The 22331-nt window shown below is 38.4% G+C and overlaps 1 protein-coding gene across 3 annotated transcripts in view; it reads left to right on the top strand.

Annotated features, from left to right (window-relative positions):
• Window positions 1-22331, top strand: part of LOC110023120 (DNA mismatch repair protein MSH6) — an 84013-nt gene that overhangs the window by 44071 nt on the left and 17611 nt on the right. For all 3 annotated transcript variants that reach the window (XM_020722370.1, XM_020722368.1, XM_020722369.1), the window contains exons 12-14: window positions 14596-14774; window positions 14868-15070; window positions 15166-15267. In XM_020722370.1, the coding sequence (XP_020578029.1) occupies window positions 14596-14774; window positions 14868-15070; window positions 15166-15267 (484 nt within the window). The remainder of the gene's footprint in view (window positions 1-14595; window positions 14775-14867; window positions 15071-15165; window positions 15268-22331) is intronic.

Below are 22331 nucleotides of genomic sequence, written 5' to 3'. Positions count from 1 at the left end.
AAGTTAAAATGGGCAGTGATTTAGTACTACGGAAGTAGACTAGTAGAACAATTAAGTTAACTTACACCACTCTAAGAGATCAGAAATATTGCTGTTAGGATGGCACAATCGTGTTGGGAATATGCAAGCACTTGGGTTTTTGCATAGTTAGGGAACTAATTGTAATATGAAACAATTTTTTTTATGACCACTGGGAGGGTTTAAGGAAAACTATTGCTCTTGATTGTCAATTTCATTTGATCTTTTTTAAAATCTGATTTGCATCGGGTCAATTTAGGGGAGATTTTCTATCACTTTTCAACCTCAAAACTAGTTGTAAGAATTTGGAATGGAAATTTTAAAATTACCAACTTTTAATACTTCAAGCTAAACTCAAATCAGTATATTAGAACTCTTCCAAGGTTTGGAGATTTGCTTGTTCCTCGTGGGATCGATATACAAACTCTGATCCATATACTATTTGTATGACACATATACTTTTTTGATTTGCTAGTGCTTCATAACATTTGGCTCATATCACTGAGGGATGTCCAACATTTCAGAACCGGGGTCTTTTTGTGCCACGTTTGGAATATTATATAGAGTTCTTCAAATATTAGATTCAATGTAGTAGTGTACCCTCCATCTGATTTCCAGATCGGAAGGACGAACCAAAGCTTTGGAAATTGTCTTAAGAGGGGGGGGGGGGGGGGATCCTTCAATGGGATTCAGGTTCTATCAGTGAAGAAGAAGAGGTCTCTTTTTAGTAGTTGCTAGTGAGAGTGGTGCATCTTGCAAAAGATATCCCAAGATTGATTTCTTCTCACATATTTTATTATCAGTTAGCTTTTGCTGAGTATGAGAAGTGGAGGAAGGTTTCTGATCTAAGGACTCGAGAGTAACATTGTGGGAACCTATATCTATATGGTGCTCCAACTCATGATGTTCCAAAAAAGGATGCATATTCATTCTTTCAAGACGTGCTATGGAATGTCAACGCCTACAAGACCAACTTGTGAGAAGATTGTCATTCTTGATTCTTTTCATGAGATTGACCTGATTGTGATTAGGAGATAGAAGCTTCAACAGATGAGGTCGAAGCTCCTTCAACTCTGAGAGACTGAAGTGCAGAGCCATGCCCGGTGTCGGGGTGCCTAGGCTTCCTTGTCGCTGCACGCAATCGTTTCCGCACAACCCATTGTTTCACCTGGAGTCGACTGGTTTGCTTTGGCCACTTCTAATTATCCTTTTATTATGTATTTATATACCTGATATTCTAAGTTTAGTTTTTGGCGCGAGATTGTTTAGGATAGCCGGTGTTCATTTCTCTCTTTTAGGGACGTATTTGAGCTCGGTTGTATCTCTCTCCTAAAGTGGTGATTATCTTCTTCTATTTTCTTCTGCATCCTCCAAGACGCTCTTGACCATCCTCCATTGCTGCAGTCTCCCCGAACAACACTCGTTTACTGTCTTTCACTGCAGTCTTTTCATTCCAGTTTTTCTTACTCGCTTCCACCATCCCGTACAACGCGCCCCCCCCTCCCTTGCTGTCTTACAGTCCCCCACTTTTTCTTAAACATTTTTTTAAAAATTAATATTAATATTTTCTTTTTGCTTGAGTACTCATGTGTAATGCAATAAGTTTTTATTATTCAATGAACAGACACACTCTTTTTGAATTGATTTATATTTTTTATTTTTTGAGCCAAGCGGTTTGAGTTCAATATTTATTAAAGTTCATGTATTGTATTTTAGAGTTATCATGATTTTAATTTTTATATCCCAAATTGAGATAATAATTTAATTGTCGTATGCACAAAATTTTGTATTTTGGCCCATAAATACATTATTTTGGCAGAATCTTTTGCATGTTCTCACTACTTTGCTTCTTGCATTTTCAACAATTTATTTTTCTTTTTTTTCACATTATTGTATATATATATATATATATATATATATATATTAAAAAAAGCCCAAGGGGCAATTATATTAAAGAGAAAAAACTACAGATAGGATGTATGAGTGAGCCCAAATAGGCACCCAACCCACACAGTATAACAAAAAAAAAACTCAAAAAAGAGATGGTACATATAAGATCAATTGGGACGACCCAATTTGGTTTTGCCTTTGCTTCTTGTTCTCGGAAGGGAACTAACTAACAAATTGGTGAGGTGCGTACCATTACCCAAAGTAACCAATGTATCATCCATTAGTTTTCTTAGCTCAAATAGATCTCCATTCTTCTTCTTCTTCTTGAAAGTGTAAACATGTCATTCCTTAGCCGAAGATTGTTGCTCATTTGGATGAGGTGGTAGTGTTGTAGTAGAAAGATTGCCAACAGTTGTGCCCACAATAGGTTCTAGTGTATGTGAAATATGAGTTGTCGCATCTACACCTGATACTTCGTGAAGATGGGGAGTTGTAAGGTTCTCCTGATTATTAGTCTGAACACTATCCTTTGTAGGTAAGGATCCTTCAGTACTGTTTTCAATAGGGTTTGAAAGTGTAGGTTGCTCAGCAGAGCCATCCAGCATCACATCAATCACAGAAACAATATTGTCAGGGGGGTCAACAGGGGCAATTAAATCAGACACCAAATCCTGTCCTGTGGTACTTTTCTCTCCAGGTGGAACAAATATTTCCAGGGCAGTGGTGTTAGACCCATCCTTATTCACTTGATCTTTAGATTTCAAATTAGGATGGAGCTTATGACATTTATCAAGGCCATGCCCAAACATCTTACAATGAGAACAATAAGGAGGTTTATGTTTCATGACGATTTATTGTCAATATCCATTATAAGTTGTGCTCAACTAGACTTCAGTAACAACATGTAAATTAATCTCTTTCCACAACTATTCTGACCACAGAAAGTTTGGTTAGGTTGAAAGTGGGTAGATCTAGCTTCATATGGTCCCCAAGTATGGCCCTAATAGGGTAATTAACCTGATGATGAAAAAAATGCAGCTTGAGACCAGTTAGACTAAACCATACCGGTACATTAAAAGATTCATGATTGTGATCAAAATCAGGAGATCACTTGAGTAACTTCATTGACTTGTCTGCAATTTTAAGATATTTTTTGGAGATAATCCAAGTGTAATCTTCAGCTACGGTTAATTAATTAATACATGTCTCCCATCTATGTGCCCCACTTTCCACTTTCCTGTTAGTTTGAGATCATCAAAACTTTTTCTGATAACTTCCATTGGTTGGTGCCCCCATTGATATTTTTCAATAAGAGCAAATTTGAATTTCTCGGCCAGAGTTGAAATTTCTGTCTCTGTTTGGCGCGAATGAGATCCATTTGGTCTCATTTTTCAAAAATTAAAACATACTGCTTTTAAAACTCAAACTATATATCTTTTATACTTAAATTAAATCTCAAAAATTATTTTCAATATATCATATTTTTTTTAAATAAATCCATCGAAAAAAAAGTTGACCGACACCCCTATTTGGTAAAACTGTTTAAAAGAGAACTGTGAGAGCGACATATTTTATACTTCTGAAGCTAAATTTCACTTCGAAACAGTTCAAAAATTCTGGTGCCCAACTAACTTAACGGTGAGTACGGATAGTGATAAAGGAAGATGAAAAAATCGTAATTCATGAATGCTATAGCCAAAATTTTATAAATTGTCTTTCAAATTAATGTTTTTTGTTTCATTGCATTTTTTGTTATTGCCATTTATCCTTCAACTCATGCCCCAATAACAGAGTAATTCATAACTTATATGAAGAGCTCAAAATCTTTGAAGACATTTTTAACAAAGAATCGTTAGTGTATTATATTTGAGAAGTTTCATTTGCAATACTAGTGTGAGGTCAATCCATGAACAGCGGGTTTGTATTCCAGTTACTTTATGAGCTAAACATGTAAAAAGTAGACTTCTGTAATTTATAGACAATCTCAAAAGCTATAAATTTAATACTTTTAAGGCTAAACTTTAATTAAAAATAGTACAGAATTACAGATACATCTTTGGTACCCCTTCCCTTCTATCTTGGACCCAAATTGCCTGCTGCATACATTGATAGTGATTCCATGCTTGGTGATGGAGCAATATGCCCACTCCCAGATCAATAAATTACTTAAGCCTTCATGAAAGTTCGTTCCACAAAGTCCACAGATACAGATTTTAAGAGAAAACAAACTAAAACTATTTCTAAAGCACATCCTTTGTCATTCCACTTGCATCCAATCTCTATTTCAACTCACCCTTCTTTTCCAACCGCATGAACTCTTGCTACCAACTGCATGAACTCTTGCTACACCTGCAAACTAATAAATAACTTGTATGTTTTTATGAAAGGATCTTTGTAGAAAGAGACCATAAAAAGCTAAATTTATTCCATTATGCAGAATCATACATGGGAACAAATGTAACTCCCTCAAGGGCTAAATTTATATCATTAAGCAGAAGTTTTAACTTGAATCCTTCCAAACAGGATCTGACACTATCAATTTCCTTTGCAAAGAGTGCAATATCAAACAAGCCTTAACACCATAACAACTTAAAAAATTGCCCTCAAATAAAATGAAACAGCAATCAAGCTTCATAGGAAGCTGAAGGAAATACGATACTGTAGAATTAGTTACCGTAAACCATCATTAGTTTTAATTTTCTCTTAAAATTACCTTCAGGAGACGAGGAATTCTCTACCCATATTATTGATCGCGACTTTAAAGAGACGGAGAAAGGAGCGCCCGGTGCTTCAAGCAACGATGGAGGAGAGTGGGAGTGAAGCGGACTTACCTTGATCTGGAAGAAAGGGAGGCTTGGTGCTTGCAACGGCAGTGGAAGGAGTGTAGGGAGCAGGAGGCTTGAAGCTTCGAACGAAGTCGTCGATTCGCGACGTGCGGGAGCAGGGGGGCTTCACGAGTCGAGACGCTAGAACCTCCTTCAGCTTCGCTAGGGTAGTGACGGTTTTGCGAGGCAAGGATTGGAATTTCTGGATCGGTAACGCGGGCCGCGGGGTTGATCCCGCGGCCTGGCTTTTTGTTAAATTCGCGGTCGGTGGCCGCCAACGCTTAATTCAAATGCCGAAAAATTCGAACGCTTTGCGGTTTGGGGCCGAAGACGATCGGGGCAAAGCCGCAGAAGTCGAAGCCGCGGAACAGGCGCAACTCGATGAGCTCTACGAAGACAGACGAAACAACTGCGAAAGGGCCAAAACCGCAGAATACACGAGCCACAGAAGATGGAGCCAGAAGGTGGAGCCTTGACGGAGCTCAACGAAGACGACAAAACAGAGGAGCAAACTCCCCTTCTTCGAGCGTGAAAATCTGTAGCAGAGGCAATGGTTCACCGAGAGGCGAAACCCTAGCAGAGCCTCCCTTCACTCCCATTCAAAAATTTTGTGTATATATATTTGATGACGTCTCCCACGCTCGGCTCTGTTAGGGTTTCGACTAATGTCGAACCCTAGCAACCCTTATTGCATTAATCATTTCTCCGGCATCGTCTCTCAGTCCTCTCTGTTGTCGTCGGCTCGCGCTGCTTCAAAGTTGACTGTGGCTCACGTCTCGTCGTTTCTGTTTGAAGCCGACAGAGTTCGCATCTCATCGTCTCCGTTCGATTACATCTCACGGAAGATGGGAAAGGGTCGCATCTTCCTCCTTCGTTTTCTCACTATAGACGAGAAGGGGTTGCGTGCTCGTTTCCTCTATCGTCTTCCTTCTCGACATAGCTCAACAGCACCAAGTGTTTGGTCTCTTTGTTTCCTGACCGCATTTGGCTCATCATTCCCGCCCTCTGACCGACTTGGTAGGGCTTCTAATTGTTGTGATGGACCTTCTTTCTTCGGTTGAACCTGACAGAGCCTCCTTTGCCCACGTGGGAGGTAATCTTCAGGTGGAGACGGCAGGTGTCTTCCCCTCAAGGTATAAGGAATATCGTGATGGTACATGTGACTGTCCATTTATTAAGAATGTAAGCAGGAAAAGTGGGAAAACAACACTCTTTTTGTCGGAGTTAGAAATTTCAACATTGACTGACAAATTCAAGTTTGTTCATTATTGAAAAATTTCAGTGGGGGCACCCACCTATGAAAGTTATCAGGAAAAGTTTTGATGATCTCAAATTAGCAGGAAATTGAAAAGTGAAACTCATGGATGAGAGATATGTATTGATTCAATTAACCGTGGCTAAAGACTACACTCGGATTTTCTCCAAAAAATATCTTAGCATTGCTGGTAAATCAATGAAGCTACTCAAGTGGTCTCCTGATTTCGACCTCAATCATGAACCTCCTACTGTACTGGTATGGTTCAGTCTACCAGGTCTCAAGCTACACTTTTTTCATCATCAAGTTCTTTACTCTATTGGGGTCATACTTGGGTATGGGGACCCTATGAAGCTAGATCTACCGATTTTTAAATCAATGAAGCTACTCAAGTGGTCTCCTGATTTCGACCTCAATCATGAACCTCCTACTGTACTGGTATGGTTCAGTCTACCAGGTCTCAAGCTACACTTTTTTCATCATCAGGTTCTTTACTCTATTGGGGTCATACTTGGGTATGAGGACCCTATGAAGCTAGATCTACCGATTTTCGGTGGTCAGAATACTTGTGGAAATAGATATTACTTTACCTGATGTTACTGAAGTATGGTTGAGCACAACTCATAATGAATATTGACAACAAATCGTCATGGAACATAGACCACCTTACTGTTCTCATTGTAAGATGTTTGGGCATACACTTGATAAATGTCATAAGTTTCATCCTAATTTGAAATCTAAAGATCAAGTAAATAAGGATGGATCTAATCCCACTACTCTGGACACATCTGTTTCATCTGGAGAGAAAGCTACCACATGACACGTTTTGGATATCTCTAAAGATCAGCCACCTACCATCCCTGTCGAGGGTGCAAACCGATCATTTACCCAACATTGCAGTTTCTGATGAAGAACATCATACTACAGGTACAGATCCAAAAGTGCTTATACCACTCACTGTTATTGAAGAAGACTCACTTACATGCCAAGACACACGAAGTGCTTCTTTGATTCAATCAAAGATTAGCTGGTACAACAAACAGTTACTTTTAATGTTCAACATCCTATACATGTTCAACATACTTTAGACCAATCCACTGATCAGACGAGTCAATCTTCGGATGAGGAATAACAGGTCTATTCCAAGAGGAAGATGAAGACTGGAGGCCGACTCAAGCTTGGATTAATAAAATATATATTTAGTACTGTACGATCCCCATCTTTAGTGTCTTGATGAAAAAACTGTGACAAGAATGTCAGACGGTGCTTTTTTTTAATAAAGCCCAAAGGCTAATATATTAAAAGAAAATAAAGATACATATAGATTATGTGGAAGGGCCCAAGCATGGCACCCTTCCCCCACGATAACCACCACATACAAATGGTTCCAAAAAAAAAAATACAGAAAATTACAAGAGACCTAAAAAAAACAAAAAATGCCAAAAAAAAAGAAATATTAGGTAGCTAGAGAGCGACCCAATTTTGTTTTGTCTCTACCTCTAGTTCTAGGAAAGGAGTCGGGTAATAAATTTGTAAGATGAGTGTCATTGCCAGTAGTGACCAACGTATCATCCAATAAGTTTCCAAGCTCGAGTCAGCCTCCAGACTTCTTCTTCCTCCTAGAATAGACTTGTCATTCATCATCCGAAGATTGGCTCGTCTAATCAGTGGATTGGTCTAAAGTGTGTCGTACATGTATCTTGGCATACCAGTTAATCCAGTTAATATTTGATTTAATTAAAAAAGCACTCTCATGTATCTTGGCATGTAAGTGAGTCTTCTTCAAAAAACAGTGAGTGGTATAAGCACTTTTGGTTTTGTACCTATAGTATGTTGTTCTTCATAAGGAACTGCGATGTTGGGTAGAGGATCGGTTTGCACATTCTCAGCAGGGATGGTAGGTGACTGATCTTTATATATGTATGTATGCTTGGGCCCTTCCACCGAGGGCCTGTCTTTCTCTCTAGCCCGACGCAAGTTTCTCGCTGCAGGTGACAGCTGGTTGTTCTGATGACACTTTTTTTGTTGAACTGACAAAGACTTCCTTTGCCCACATGGTAGTAAACCCTCAAGTGGAATCCGCGGTGGTATTCCTCTCAAACTATAAGGAATGTCGCGATGACACAGATGATTGTCCTTTTGTTAAGAAGGGAAGTAGAAAATGTGGGAAAACAATAATTTTTTTCTCTGACTCAGAAATTTCTACCATGACAGAAAAATTCAAGTTTGCTCTCATTGGAAAATTTCAGTGGGGACACCCACCTATGGAGGTTATCAGAAAGAGCGTATATGATCTTAAGCCAGTAGACAAGTGAAAGGTGAGACTTATGGATGTGAGACATGTGTTGATCTAACTAACAATGGCTGAATCTAAACCAGAATTACCCTCCAAGAAATATCTTAATATCGCAGTAAAAGCTATGAAGTTACTCAAGTGGTCTCCTGATTTCGACCCAAATCTTGAAACTCCCACTGTACCGGTATGGTTTAGTTTACCTGGTCTCAAGCTGTATTTTTTCACCATCAGGTTTTCTACTCTATTGGGGCCATCCTAGGGGATCCTTTGAAGCTAGATTTTTGAAGCTAGATCTGTCTACTTTCAACCTAACCAGACCCTTGGTGGCCAAAATACTTATGGAAAGGGATATTACTTTATCGGAAGTCACTGAAGTCTGGCTAGGCACAACCCGCAACAAATATTGACAACAAATCGTCTTGGAACACAGACCCCCATATTGTACCCACTGTATGATGTTTGGTCATATCATTGATAAATGTTACAAGCTCCATCCTAATTTGAAAACTAAGGTTTAAGTGAATAAGAATGGGTTTAACCCCACTGCTCTGGACATTTTAGTTCCACCTGGGGAGGATAATACCAGACATATGGTGTCTGTTACCTTTGAGGACCCCCTCATGACACTGCTGTTACTGTTACTGCTAGGGATGTGATGTTGGCACTTTCAAACCCCACAGAAAACAATACTGTTGGACTATTACCTACAAATGAAAGTGTTCAGACTGATAATCAAGAGAGCCTCGCAGCTCTACTTCTTCAGGAAGTATTCGGTGTAGAGGCAACTCATACTTCACATATGCTAGAACCTATTATGGGTACTATGGTTGGTATTCCTTCAGCTTCAGCTCTACCATAACATCAGAGTGATTCTTCGGAAGAGGAATGACAGGTCTATTCCAGGAGGAAGAAGAAGAATGGAGGCAGACTCCAGTTCTGTAACATATTGGATGATACATTGGTTACTTTTGGCAATGACAATCATTTTACCAGCTTACTAGCTTGCTCCTTTTCTAGAACTAGAGGCAGAAGTAAGACCAAATTGGGTCGCTCTCTAGCCACCTGATACTATGTATTTCGACACTATTAGATTTTTTATTTAAGTATCTAATGTATTTTTCTGTTTTTTCTAGTTTTGGAGTCATTTGTGGTTTTTTAGTGGGCAGGGTGTCATGTTTGGGCCCTCCCACACCTTGTATCTGTATATATATATATATATATATATATATAAATGACGTGTCATTGTTTCTGCTCTGATAGGGTTTCGCCTCATGGCCTGCTACAATATTTCTCGCGTCGTACTCTGATTTCCTCTACTTCACCCTCGTCGTCGTCTTTGTCTGGTTGAAGAGCTCGTGTCTTATAGCGATTTCATCGGGCTGAGTTTCGTCTGGCTCGTCTTCTGCAGTGCTTCGCTGCAGGCCGAAGGGCTTCTGACCCAGCTCGACAGCTGCACCACGACTGACCCAGCTCGACAGCTCCCTCCCATGTCTACGTCGTTTCTGCCTTGTCTGTTTCGACGCCGACAACTGCATATCACACGTTCGCCTCTCCCAGCTTCCGGGCTTTTGGGACTTTGCAGTAGGAGGCGTCGACAGCTTCGCTTTCTTTCACACCATCTTCTAGCAGGTACCTGCTCTGATGGCGCTCCCTCCTTCTGAACTTGGCAAAGCCTCTTTTGCCCACGTGGTGGGTAATACTCAGGTGGAGTCGGCGGTTGTCTTTTCCTCAGGCTATAAGGATTGTCGTGATGGTACATGTGATTGCCTTTTTGTTAAGAAGACAAATAGGAAAGGTGAGAAAACAACACTCTTTTTTTCAGACATAGAAATTTCAACCTTGACTGAGAAATTCAAGTTCGCTCTCATTGAAAAATTTCAGTGGGGGCACCTGCCTATGAAAGTTATCAAAAAGAGTGTTTGATTATCTCAAATTAGCAAGAAAGTGAGGCTCATGTATGAGAGACATGCGTTGATTCAATTAAACGTGACTGAAGATTACACATTTTCTTCAAAAAAATATATTAACATTGCAGACAAGTCAATGAAGTTACTCAAGTGATCTCCTGATTTTGACCCCAATCATGAATCTACTACTGTATCAGTATGGTTTAGTCTACCTGGTCTCAAGCTGCATTTTTTTTTATCATCATTTTTTTTTATCATCAGGTTATATCATCAGGTTATTTACTCTATTTGGGTCATACTTGGGGACCCTATGAAGCTAGATCTACCCACTTTCAACATAATTAGACCTTTTGTGGCTAGAAAAACTGTAGGAGAGGTTTTGGTCAGAATGATATTACTTTACCTGATTACTTTACCTGATATTACTGAAGTCTGACTGGACACAACTCATAATGAATATTGACAACAAATCGTCATGGAATACAGACCTCCTTATTGTACCACTTGTAAGATATTTGGACATACCTTTGATAAATGTCACAAGCTCCATTCTAATTTGAAATCTAAAGTTTAAGTGAATAAGGAAGGGTCAAACCCCACTGCTCTGGACATCTCTGCTCCACCTGGGAAGGAAACTACCACAAGACAGGATTTGGTGACTGATCTAATTGCTCCTGTGGACCCCCCTCTGACAATATTTTTACTTTTTCTACAATTGATGTGATGTCGGATGGCTCTGTTGGGCAACCTATACCTTCAAACCCTATTGAAAACAGTACTGAAGGATCCTTACCTTCAAAGGATAGTTTTTCGGATGGATATTTCTTGCCACAATTGAGGGAGAAAGACTCTCTAAAAACTTTAGCTCTCTACCACCACTTTTTGCAAGATCTCTCCCGGGTTGTTGGCAATCTTTCTACTACAACACTACCACCTCCTCATCCGAATGATCAATCTTCGAATGAGGAATGATAAGTTTACACTTCCAGGAGGAAGCAGAAGAATGGAGATCTACTTGAGCTAAAGAATCCAATGGATGCTACTTTGGTTACTTCAGGTAATGGTACGCACCTCACTAATTTGTTTGCTGACTCCCTTACGAAAATTAGAGGCTGAGACAGGACTAAATTGAGTCGTCCCTAACTACTTCTGCGCATTGGTGGTTTGGGTTTTCTTTTTTATTTTATGTGTACCCTCTTTTTTTTTGAGTTTTTTTGTGTGCGTTTGTACCGTGTGTTGGGTGCCTACTTTTAGGCCCACTCATACAACCTATCTGTATTATTTTCTTTTTAATATAATAGTCATTGGGCTTTTGTAATATATATATATATATATATAGCATGCACATGTTTGATGCAATTTAATTTGTGTGAGATTTTCTTCGGAAGACATGCATGTTTTTTTTATACATGTCGACCATTAATTGATTTGGGGTGTGACAAATGCATGAATTTCATGACGACATGCATGCTTATTGAGCAACATATATGTTTTTAAAACATTTCACACGTTCACTTTTTTCTTGTTTGATAAACTATGTTAAGTTTTGCCGAGATGAGAATGATTAGGTGGATTAGCTTTACACTTAGAGACAAAATGCAAAATAATTATATATGTTTTATTTGTGAAAGAGTTAGTATAGCTCCAATGACGGACAAAATTAGAGAGAGTAGTCTTAGATTGTTTGGTCACATTAAACGTCGACCATTTGATAATCCGATTAGAAGAGTAGATGTTTTAGATTCGACTTATGCTGTGCAAGGCAGAGGTAGACCTTGGATGACTTGGGCATATTGTATAAAACATGATCTTAATTTATTAGAATTAAATGAAAATATGATACTAAATAGGACATAATGGAGAAAAATGATTCATGTTGTCGACCCCACTTGATTGGATAAAGGTTTTGTTGTTGTTGTTGTTGATAATTTGTTTGCATGCACATACTTTGGGTTTACAATTTGGTGAGTGTTTAAAATAATGTCTTCACAATTTTGTATTTTATTTGTGCCAATACTTGTGTACTCGAACTACGGGGAAATTTGCTCTTTCAAGTAATATAATGCACACCATTTTTTTGAGACCTTTAAATTTGTAGTGTGCGGTAACTTAACAAAGTACTTGCATTTGTTGGTGAACCATCAAAATAAATTCAAGCCTTTGTTTTTTAACCTTTTTCCCTTTTATGCATCACATGTGCACTTTTAGTTTTGCGGTTCTAGTTTAACATTTTGACTTTTTCTAGCATTTTTTTATATTTTAACGGAAATTTTCTTGAAATTGAAGTTCGAGCAAAATCTGACAATGTGCTCTGTGTTACTCCTGAGAGGAGTTTGTGACAATTGGCTATCATGCTATGCTAGTAAAGATGTTTTGGGTGTAGTTACGATGTAAGATACATCTCATCACACCGATGAAGAAGGTTTTGAGCATTTTGGCGCGAGTTTTATGAAAATATTGGTGATTTGGGGCTTTAGGAGTACTCCTAAAATACTTTGTAGAAAGGTTGAGAGTTAATAGAAAGTAGATGTGGGAGGAGAGCTGAAGAGGCTTGTGGGAGGAGCGGAGAAGGCTCAATAGAAAATTGAGAGAGGGTGTGTTACTGTATAGGGATTGAAGAAAGAAATGGTGGAAGGGGAGGCTACAGGTTCTTTAAAAAAAATCTTTTTTATCATAAGTTAGTGGTGAGATTGTAACAATGGGTGATTAGGTCATTAAAAGTAGTGAATGTTTTAGATATATTCGGTCTATTGTTCACAGCGATGGCGATATAACTGGGGATGTTATTAATAGAATTCAAGTTGGATGGTTGAAGTGGAGGAATGCATCGAGTCCATTGTGTGACAAAAAAGTACCACGTAGTATTAAAGAAAAGATTTATAAGATGGTGGCTAAGTGTTGTTGAGATGAGAATGCTTAGGTGGATGAGTGGCTTTCCACTTAGAGACAAAATATGAAACAAATTTATCTGTGAAAGGGTTGGTGTAGCTCCAATGGTAGAGAATTTTAGAGAGAGTTGTCTTGGATAGTTTGGTCATATCAAACATCGTCCATCTGATGATATAGTTATGAGAGTAGATGTTTTAGATTCGAATTATTTTAAGAAAGACGGATGTAAACCTAAAAAGATTTGGGCATGTGTAAAAAATGACCTTATTTTATTAGAATTAAATAAAAATATAACACTCAATAGGACCAAATGGAGAAAAAAAGATTCATGTAGCCGACCCAACCTAGTGGGATAAAGACTTGTTGTTTTTATTGTCTATTTGATCCTTATAGATAGATAGATAGATAGATAGATAGATAGATAGTTAGATAGATAGATAGATCGATAGGTCAAACTTCTGTGCTAGATTCTCAGCTTCTAAGTAGTATTATGAGATATTATGGGACTTTGTGTCATCCATGCGATTTTCTTACATTTGGACGACTTCTGAAAGTCATATCCTTAATTTTGCATATCCTTCATTGTAACAACGGCATGCTTTATAATATATGCCCTTTCATTTTCTAATATCATAATCTTCTCTTTGAAAAAAAAACAATCATTGAAATAATGAGTCACTCATTCCATTGATATGATCACATTTGAGATCAACAAATATTTATGAGTTCTTTTCTTTTGCTTCATAAGTGAATAAATTTTTTATAACGAGGTTAGAGTTATCTTCACTTAAAAATTCGCATGCTCAAAGTATCATAATTGACCTTAAATGTGTTATATTACATGTACATTCTTCCCGTTCCAATCACATATCCAATCAAAATGTCCAATTCACTTTCGAGCATCTTAGAGAAAGAAATATTAGATTTTTATAAAAATATGGGGGCTTTATATACATACCACACAATTCTCATGTATTTACATATCTAGCTCCTAAAGTTTAATATTTACTTGTATAATACTTAAATCTTTAGCATCAAATCAAAAATACTATAAATATTAATTTTCTTAAAACGAAATGCACCTTTTCAAGCATATGTTTTAATGTGATTTTTGCACCGAAGTGTTAGACATACAAATATAAAACTTCAAGTGTTAGATATGTAAATACATAAAAATTGTGTGGTATTTATGTAAATTTTCTTAAACATATTTTGCTCTGAATTTTAACAGAATGTTGGCATTTGCATAACCTTCAATAAAACTTTTTTTGTTGTGATATGTTTAGAATTCCTGTTACTTTAGCTTTCATTCTTTTTATTATTTTAAGGATAGAACCTAATAACCTTGAATCTGATAACACTTTAAAATATGCTATATTGTAAAGTAAGAAATGTTGGAGATTCTTCGTAAACCCATTTTATCTAATTTACTTCTTAAATACTGAAATTGAACGAGGGTTGTATTGCTTGATGGATATATCTCCCCTCTAAGTTCCTTATCTTTGATATCAACAGTGAGGCTTTTGGAAGGAATGCCAGTGCCATAATCCTTTATGAGGATGCTGCTCGGAAAAAGCTTATGGAATTCTTAGGAGTCCTTCAGGGCTGCCAGTTGATGGTTCAAGGTTGCTCCTCTTTGGCATCCCTGCTGACTATGACAGAGTCCAGTTTGATCCATATTTTGTTGACTGCTGGTATACTCAGTTATCCCATACCTGACTTTCAAATGATCAGCTTGTTTATGTGGCTTTTATTCTTAGCTTTATTCTTGTAATAACATGGTTCAGGAGAAGGTTTTCCTGATGTTTCAAAAATTTTGAAGTTTTTCAAGGATGCATTTGATTGGTCAGAAGCTGAAAAATCTGGGCGCATTATACCCCATGAAGGTTGTGATGCTGATTATGATGCTGTCTGTAAAACAATAATTGAAATTGAATCTGGTCTGATGAAGCACCTGAAGGAGCAACGCAAGTTACTAGGAAATTCATCGGTATAGTGCTTGGATTTCTATGCATTTCTTCATATGGCGAATTCAAGTTCATTCTGGGTTTTTAGTGTTTTGACAACTTCACACGTACTATGCAGATTAATTATGTGACTGTTGGGAAAGATACCTATCTACTAGAAGTGCCTGAGAGTCTGATTAATGCCATTCCTCATAACTACGAGTTGCGCTCATCAAAGAAGGTATGTGAATTGAATTATATTTTGGCTGTTTATATTATGATGGTTTTTTCTCAATTGAGTTAATTTGGGATGTTTGTTCATAATAAACTTGCTGAAAATTCTTGCTTATTGGAGCAAAAAAAAAAAAGGCTCTACATGCAGAGCAGTATAAAACTATTTAAATTGATCTTTGTAAGGACTTGAATGCCTGATGTTAATAATTATTTGCCTGAATGCCTAATTTATATTTAATTACTATTTTATCTCTAGTTGATGATCCTTAAACTCAGTTATATGGCTGACACCCTGTTCTATGGTCCTGTTTTTAAAGAAATAATTTCTCTAAAAAATATTTTATTCATTAATGATATGGACTTATATAGGGCCTTACAACGTTCTTACAAATAAAACCCTAAACTTCTATATTTCCTATTTACATATAGAACTTTAAACTAGATACAAATCCCAAGACTCCACCTCAAGATTGGCAAAGGATATTCACTAAGCCCATTTTGTCACATAACGTAGAGAAATCTAATGAGCTTAAGTTCTTTAGTGAGGCAGTCAACCACTTGCTCTCTAGTGGGGACTTAGCTTCAGTAGTTTGTTATTCAGCTTTTCCTTAATGAAGAACTTATCAATCTCTGCTTGTTTGGTTTAATCATGTTTTAGTGAGGCAGTCAACCACTTGCTCTCTAGTGGGTACTTAGCTTCAGTAGTTTGTTATTCAGCTTTTTCTTAATGAAGAACTTATCAATCTCCGCTTGTTTGGTTTAATCATGCTGCACCGGGTTGTTGGCAATGTTGAATGTTGACTTCTTCGTCACATCACAAATTCATTCGAGTTCCTTGGTCTTGAACTTTATCAACAAGGCTCTCGACCACATCATCTCGGCAACTCTAAAGGCCATGGCCCATGTACTCTGTCTCTGTTGTTGACCTCACTAATACTGACTATTTTTTGCTCTTCCATGAGACCAAATTGCCGCTTATGAACATGCAATATCCTATTGTGGACCTCCTGTCATCAGGAAAACTCACTTAGTCAGAGTCACAATAGCCCTCAATGCCTACATGCTTATTCTTTCTGAAGATCAACTGATCCATGTCACGGCTTAACACATTCATCGCTAATGAAATGTCAAAAAAGTGTGATTTAGATAGGCCTGACGCCCACTAATCTCTAGTTCCTCTCACGATCAACTGACTCTTTCGCCTCTACACTCAACTTGGCCTTTTGATCAATTGGAGAGACTGCAACCTTGCATTCTAGTATGACCATTTTCGTGAGGAGATCCAGTACATACTTCCTGTTAGATATGACCATCCACTTTGGTCCACATGCCACCTCAATCCCAAGTATCTAAGTTGTCTAAAGTCCTTCACTTCAATTTCTCTTCCCAATCATATCTTTAGCTTAGTAATCTCTACATCATTACCAGTGACAATTATGTCATCAACATACATAACAAGCGTACTGGTGTGATCTCCATGTTGTCGAAAGAACATATTATGGTGGGCATTGATTTGCTAATATCCCATGCTCACTATAGTCTTTCTAAACTTGTCAAACCCAGCTTGAGGAGACATCTTCAAGCCATGAAGTGACTTCCTAAGTCAACGCGCCTTGCCTACTGTATGGCCTGTACTAAATTTTGGTGGTATCTTTATATACACCTCATCCAATAACTCACCATGAAGAAACAATTCTTCGCATCGAGTTGGTGTAATCTGCACCCACCATTCACTGCCAGATAAATTAGTGATCTTGTTGTGCTCATTTTTGTTACTGGTGCAAATATTTCGTCATAGTCAATGTTATATGTTTGAGTGTAACCTTTTGTCGTAATTGTGCTTTGTAATACCCTACATTCTCTTATGGATTTTGTTTTACTGTGAAGATCTACTTGCACCCAACTGCTCTTTTCCTCGTTGGTTGTGGCACTTTCTCCCATATCAAGAGCCCCTAGCTCTTTGTGTATGACCATTTTCACTTGGGATCCTCCTTAGTTACTACCAACTTTTGGGTATAGAGAAAATTTCTAAAATACAATGAATGCTCCATGTACAGGGGATATGTTAGAGTATGAATCAAACTAAACAATGTCATTCTCCCACCTGAAACAATCAAGAGGATGTCCCGCATTGTTGTGAAAAGTCCTTAAATTTATGGGGTTGGAAGAGAAGTGGAATAATATCACTTGAATTTTGAGTCTGACGTGGATGGTGTGGGCACCTCAAGAGTCGAGATAAATAGGAACAAAGGGACTTGCTGGCACAAGTGGCATTGCAAGCATAGTTCTCTCATTATGTTTCCTCCTTGCATATACCCTCAGCTCCTCTTTAGCCCAAATCTCAACACCTCTGGGTTCAATCACCTCATTTTGCAACTCGGCCGATTCATCCCACAACATAGGACAATGCATCACTCTCACATGTACTAATCTCTCACAATTACTACTCACCCCCAATTGCCTCGTATCTCCAGTATCTGACGAGTCACCAAAGGGTGAGATCACCTCTAGGGTATAGTACAGTTCGAATTCTATAAAAGACATCCATGTTCACAAACAGTATATTCTCCATCATGCTCCAATAAACATACCCTTTCTTGGTAGAAAAATAGCCCACCAAAACACATTTCATAACTCTGGAATCTAAATTCTCCACTGATGGTTTGTTGTTTTTCGCAAAACATACACAACCAAATACCTTCAATCGGAGGATTTTGATATTATCCCCTTTCGATATCTGATAAGGAGAATTCTAATCCAACACTCTCGAGGGTATTTTGTTGATCAATTGAGCAACTGTCAAAACTGTTTGCCCCCACAAGTGTTTTGGGACATTCATCGTGATCATGTTTTAGGCTGCCTCTAGAAGATGTCTATTCTTCCAGTTTGCTACTTCGTTTTGTGCTGGTATGTATGGACATGTGATTTGATTTTGTATCCCTTGAGCTGATGAGTATTCACCAAACACCTTGTTGGCATATTGAGTCTAGATTGCTTTGTGAAAATCCTTAAAGCAAACAATACATCACCTTTACATTTCATCGGATACAACCCAATAACACGAGAAAAAAAAATCAATAAAAGTCACAAAATATTGATAATTATTCTTCAAACTCGTAGAATAGGATCCCTAAGTATTAGAATGTATCAAATCAAAACCACAAGAACCCCTGTTCCCAGAACTGATATAAGAGATTTTAGTAAGCTTACTAAACTCACAAGCATCACAAATAAGTTCTTGTTTATTTGCCTTTTCATATAACGAAGGATAAAAATGACTCCCATATCGCCTTACTTCGACACTCTATCATGGATGTCAAGGCCCAATCCGTCCTTTTTTTGTCCAAGTACCAAAGTCCACTATGCCACATTCCAATCTCAATTATCTGGCTTATTCCTTTCTCTTGAAAGATCGCTTTAAGAATATTAAATGAAATAATACATTTTAGTTGAAGAAATAATGACATTAATGAATTAAAGATTCATTAGAAAGGAAGGAGCATGCAAAACTTTAGACAAAGTCATGGAATCCATACATCTCACTGTACCCTCACCAACTACAAGCTGTGTTGTACTATAAATACTCTGGATGCTTTCCGAAACTACTAGTTGAGTATAGGAAGAGGCCTCTCTAGCAGTACCTATCATCTGTCGAGATACACCATAATCTATTATCCATTATGGTGATCTTGTGATGGAAATAACAACAAGAGCATGTGTATTACGAGTAGCTTTATCAGAATGAGCATAAGTAGCAATGTTGTTTTTTGCTTTCTCTTCACCATCTTCGGAAACTCATGATTTTGCGTCGATAAAGACCCACCTGTCTCTCTCTTGTCCTCTGCTACCATTAGATTTGTCTGGTTGCCCACTCTTCCACCTCTTCCACCTCCACAACCACGACCATGACCTCCAAACTGTCCACGTCTTGTTGTCTCTCCTTAGGTGGCCTGGGATAGACCTTACTCAGATCTCTTACTTTACCACAGTTGCAACACTTGCGAACGTCTCCCTGGACACTTGTCATACCTGAGCTCGAGACAGCCAAAGCTGATCGCGTACTTGGAAGTACACTCGACTCAGTGTAGCCTCATGCGACTCTCCTCTTGTATTATCGCAGCAATGACCTCATCTAGTGAAGGGATCGTCGCCTAGTGTAGGAGAATGGATCTCCTTTGATCAAAGGTTGGGTTCGAATGAGCCAGAAGCTGTATAGTCCTCATCTATGCAAAGATTTTTCTCTTCTTGCACCTCAGATCGCCACAACTTGACATCGGTGAGAAGTGATCAATATCTTTCCACAGTTGCTCCAGATCTATGGAGTACTTTTGAATCGATCTAGCACCTTGTACCACTGACTGCATCTCACACTGAATCTGGAACACCCTCATATGGTTTCGAGCCCCCAACATAGATTCTCTTCAACTTTGCCTAGATTTACCTCACATTTTGAATGTCATCTATTGATGAGTCAATCGAGGGAACCATCGAGTTGAATAGCCAGGTATAAAGCAAGGCGTGTGTGGTTCTCCACTCGTTCCCCTCAACATTGTCACTCCTTGGTTGGACTCTCATTAGATATCCCTCTAGTATCTTCCCTACTAGAGTAATCTTGATTCGATGTGACCAACTCAGATACGTGGCCAGTCCATGAAACTTCAGATCAACAAGAGTGAGATTTAGCTTCATTTGCGTCGGAGCATGTGCTAAGGTGCTGGCTCACGTCGAGATGGTAGCTTCCTATTTGAGTCTAAACAAGACCTTCAGAACTTCAAGATCTATCTTTTTTAGAAGTTCCAATATTTTCCCTCCCATACTATCTCCGTCTCCTGATATCTTCAATCACAAGTATCCAAGTTTAGACCACACAGATCACACGAGTTTCTTCCTCTTTTAGACCGTCTCCTGATATCTTCAATCACAAGTATCCAAGTCTAGACCACACAGATCACACGAGTTTCTTCCTATTTTAGACCTGATCTTGATCTATCTCATCATCAAGATCAAACTCAATTTAGTTATTCCCACCCGCTCACTTCTAAACGACGCAGCATTTCCCAGCCTTCGTCATCACCACATGCACGCAAAACCGAAGTTCTCTCCACTGCTCTGGTTTCACATGTGCTTCACCTTTGCCCTAGCTCGAGCCGTACAGACCTCTTTGCCGTAAACCAACAGTTGAGGCCATCACCTCTTACTTTTGATCGATCCGCAAGAAACTCTCTGCCACGAACCAGCAGCCAAGGACGTTGCTTCTTCCTTTCGATTGAGCCGCACGAACCTCTCTGCCATGAACCAGTAGCTGAAGGCGTCTCCTCTTCCTTTCAATCGATCTTCCCTGCACCGAAGGCACTTCTTGCACCTCGCATTTGAAATCAAAGTCTTTTCCTATCTAGTTTTTCTTGATGCGGCAGCCGGTTAGAAGAGAGTAGCAGCGGTATTGCAGCAGCACCGTAGCGACGGCTTGGGTTAGGGGTCTCTGATATCATTAAGAAATAATTGCTCTAAAAAGTTATTCTATTCATTAATGACTTGGGCTTTATTTAAAGCCTTATATTGTTTATACAAATAAATTCCTAGACTTTTTCTATAATTATTATTTATAAATAAAACCCTAAACTAGCTACAAATCTCAACAGTTTTATCTGTTTGTCAGGGATGCCTTTTCTCGATGTGGCTGTAGCTTATGCTTTTAAGAGAAGGATTATAAAGTTCATGCATATTTCTTTTTTGTTTTGTTGTTGCTACACTTTATACCATCGGTTGATGACAGTGAACCCAAAAACCATGTGTTTTAACAATATATTTTTGAATAAAGTGTCACATTTTTCCTTTCTACCCAAGATGATTGAAGAAGTGCTATTCCTGCCCAAATCTATTTCGAAGTAAGCTTACAATCTTCTCCCACCCCCTCGCTTCACAAATCCCTTTCCTTATCCTCTCATCTACAGCCCTTGCACCAGCTTGAGCTTCGCCTCCTTGCCATTGAACAGCTTGCTTAAAGCTCTCAATGCATCCTTCCAACTGCTCATTGATACCACTGTCACACCCTCTTTTCTACTTAAATGGTGATTATTCAACTTTGTTCAAAATTTTTGCTATAGTTTGACCTTTCTTCCTCTTTTGCTCGACTTTGATCCCATCACAGTGGAGTTTTGAAATATTGCTCGGAGAGGATTCCTGCATGATCATCTCGTCATTTGTTTATATGCAGTTGATGATAAGAAACTCCTGTTTTGTCCCCATTACAGCAGACTTCAAATTGTTCTTTGAGCGCCACGGGCCTAGAAAGATTTGTTAAGGTTTCAAATTGCCACAACAGTTGGTATTATAATAAATAACTGTATTATTTTTGTGGCTTTGCTGTTAGTTGCCAGTTGCAATACAAATCTTAATCTATTTTGTTCTGTTATTTTTTTATATTAAATCTGAAATCAAAATCAATGGTTTCCAATGAAATCATTAATCCAGAACTTGAATTTTCTTATGAATGTTAGGAGCTTAACGAATAATTAAGAGTTATAAAAAATACCTGATGATCTACCTTTCTCACATTGGAGCATATACCTTGAGAAGAGTGACTCAGGTCATCACAAAAGCAACCACTGCTTGTTTTTCGGGGCTCATCAACCACTGAGTGGGCAAAACCTGAGTGATGGCCGTTGAGATAGCACAAAAAATGAGGAGAAAGGCTTAACAAGAATATTCCCATTTGTGGGTGCAAGAGAGGTGGTGGGGATCATGGCGTGGAGGAGAATGAGGTTGTTGCTGTCCCATTATACATTTGATCAACAACAACAACAACAATAACAAAGCCTTAATCCCACTTCGTGGGGCGGCTACATGAATCCTTCTTCTCCATGGCGTCCTATTTAGTGTCATATTTCCATTAAATTCTAGTAAATTAAGATCATTTTTTATACAATAAGCCCAAGTCTTCCTAGGTCTACCTCTGCCTTTCTTAACACAAGTCGAATCTAAAACATCTACTCCCGTAATCGGACCATCAGATGGTCGACGTTTAATGTGACGAAACCATCTAAGACGGGTTTCTCTAATTTTGTCCGTCAC

This window comes from Phalaenopsis equestris, unplaced genomic scaffold, assembly GCF_001263595.1.
Source record: "Phalaenopsis equestris unplaced genomic scaffold, ASM126359v1 Scaffold000212, whole genome shotgun sequence".
Taxonomy (NCBI): Eukaryota; Viridiplantae; Streptophyta; class Magnoliopsida; order Asparagales; family Orchidaceae; genus Phalaenopsis; species Phalaenopsis equestris.
This window is presented reverse-complemented; position numbering and strand designations above follow the sequence as displayed.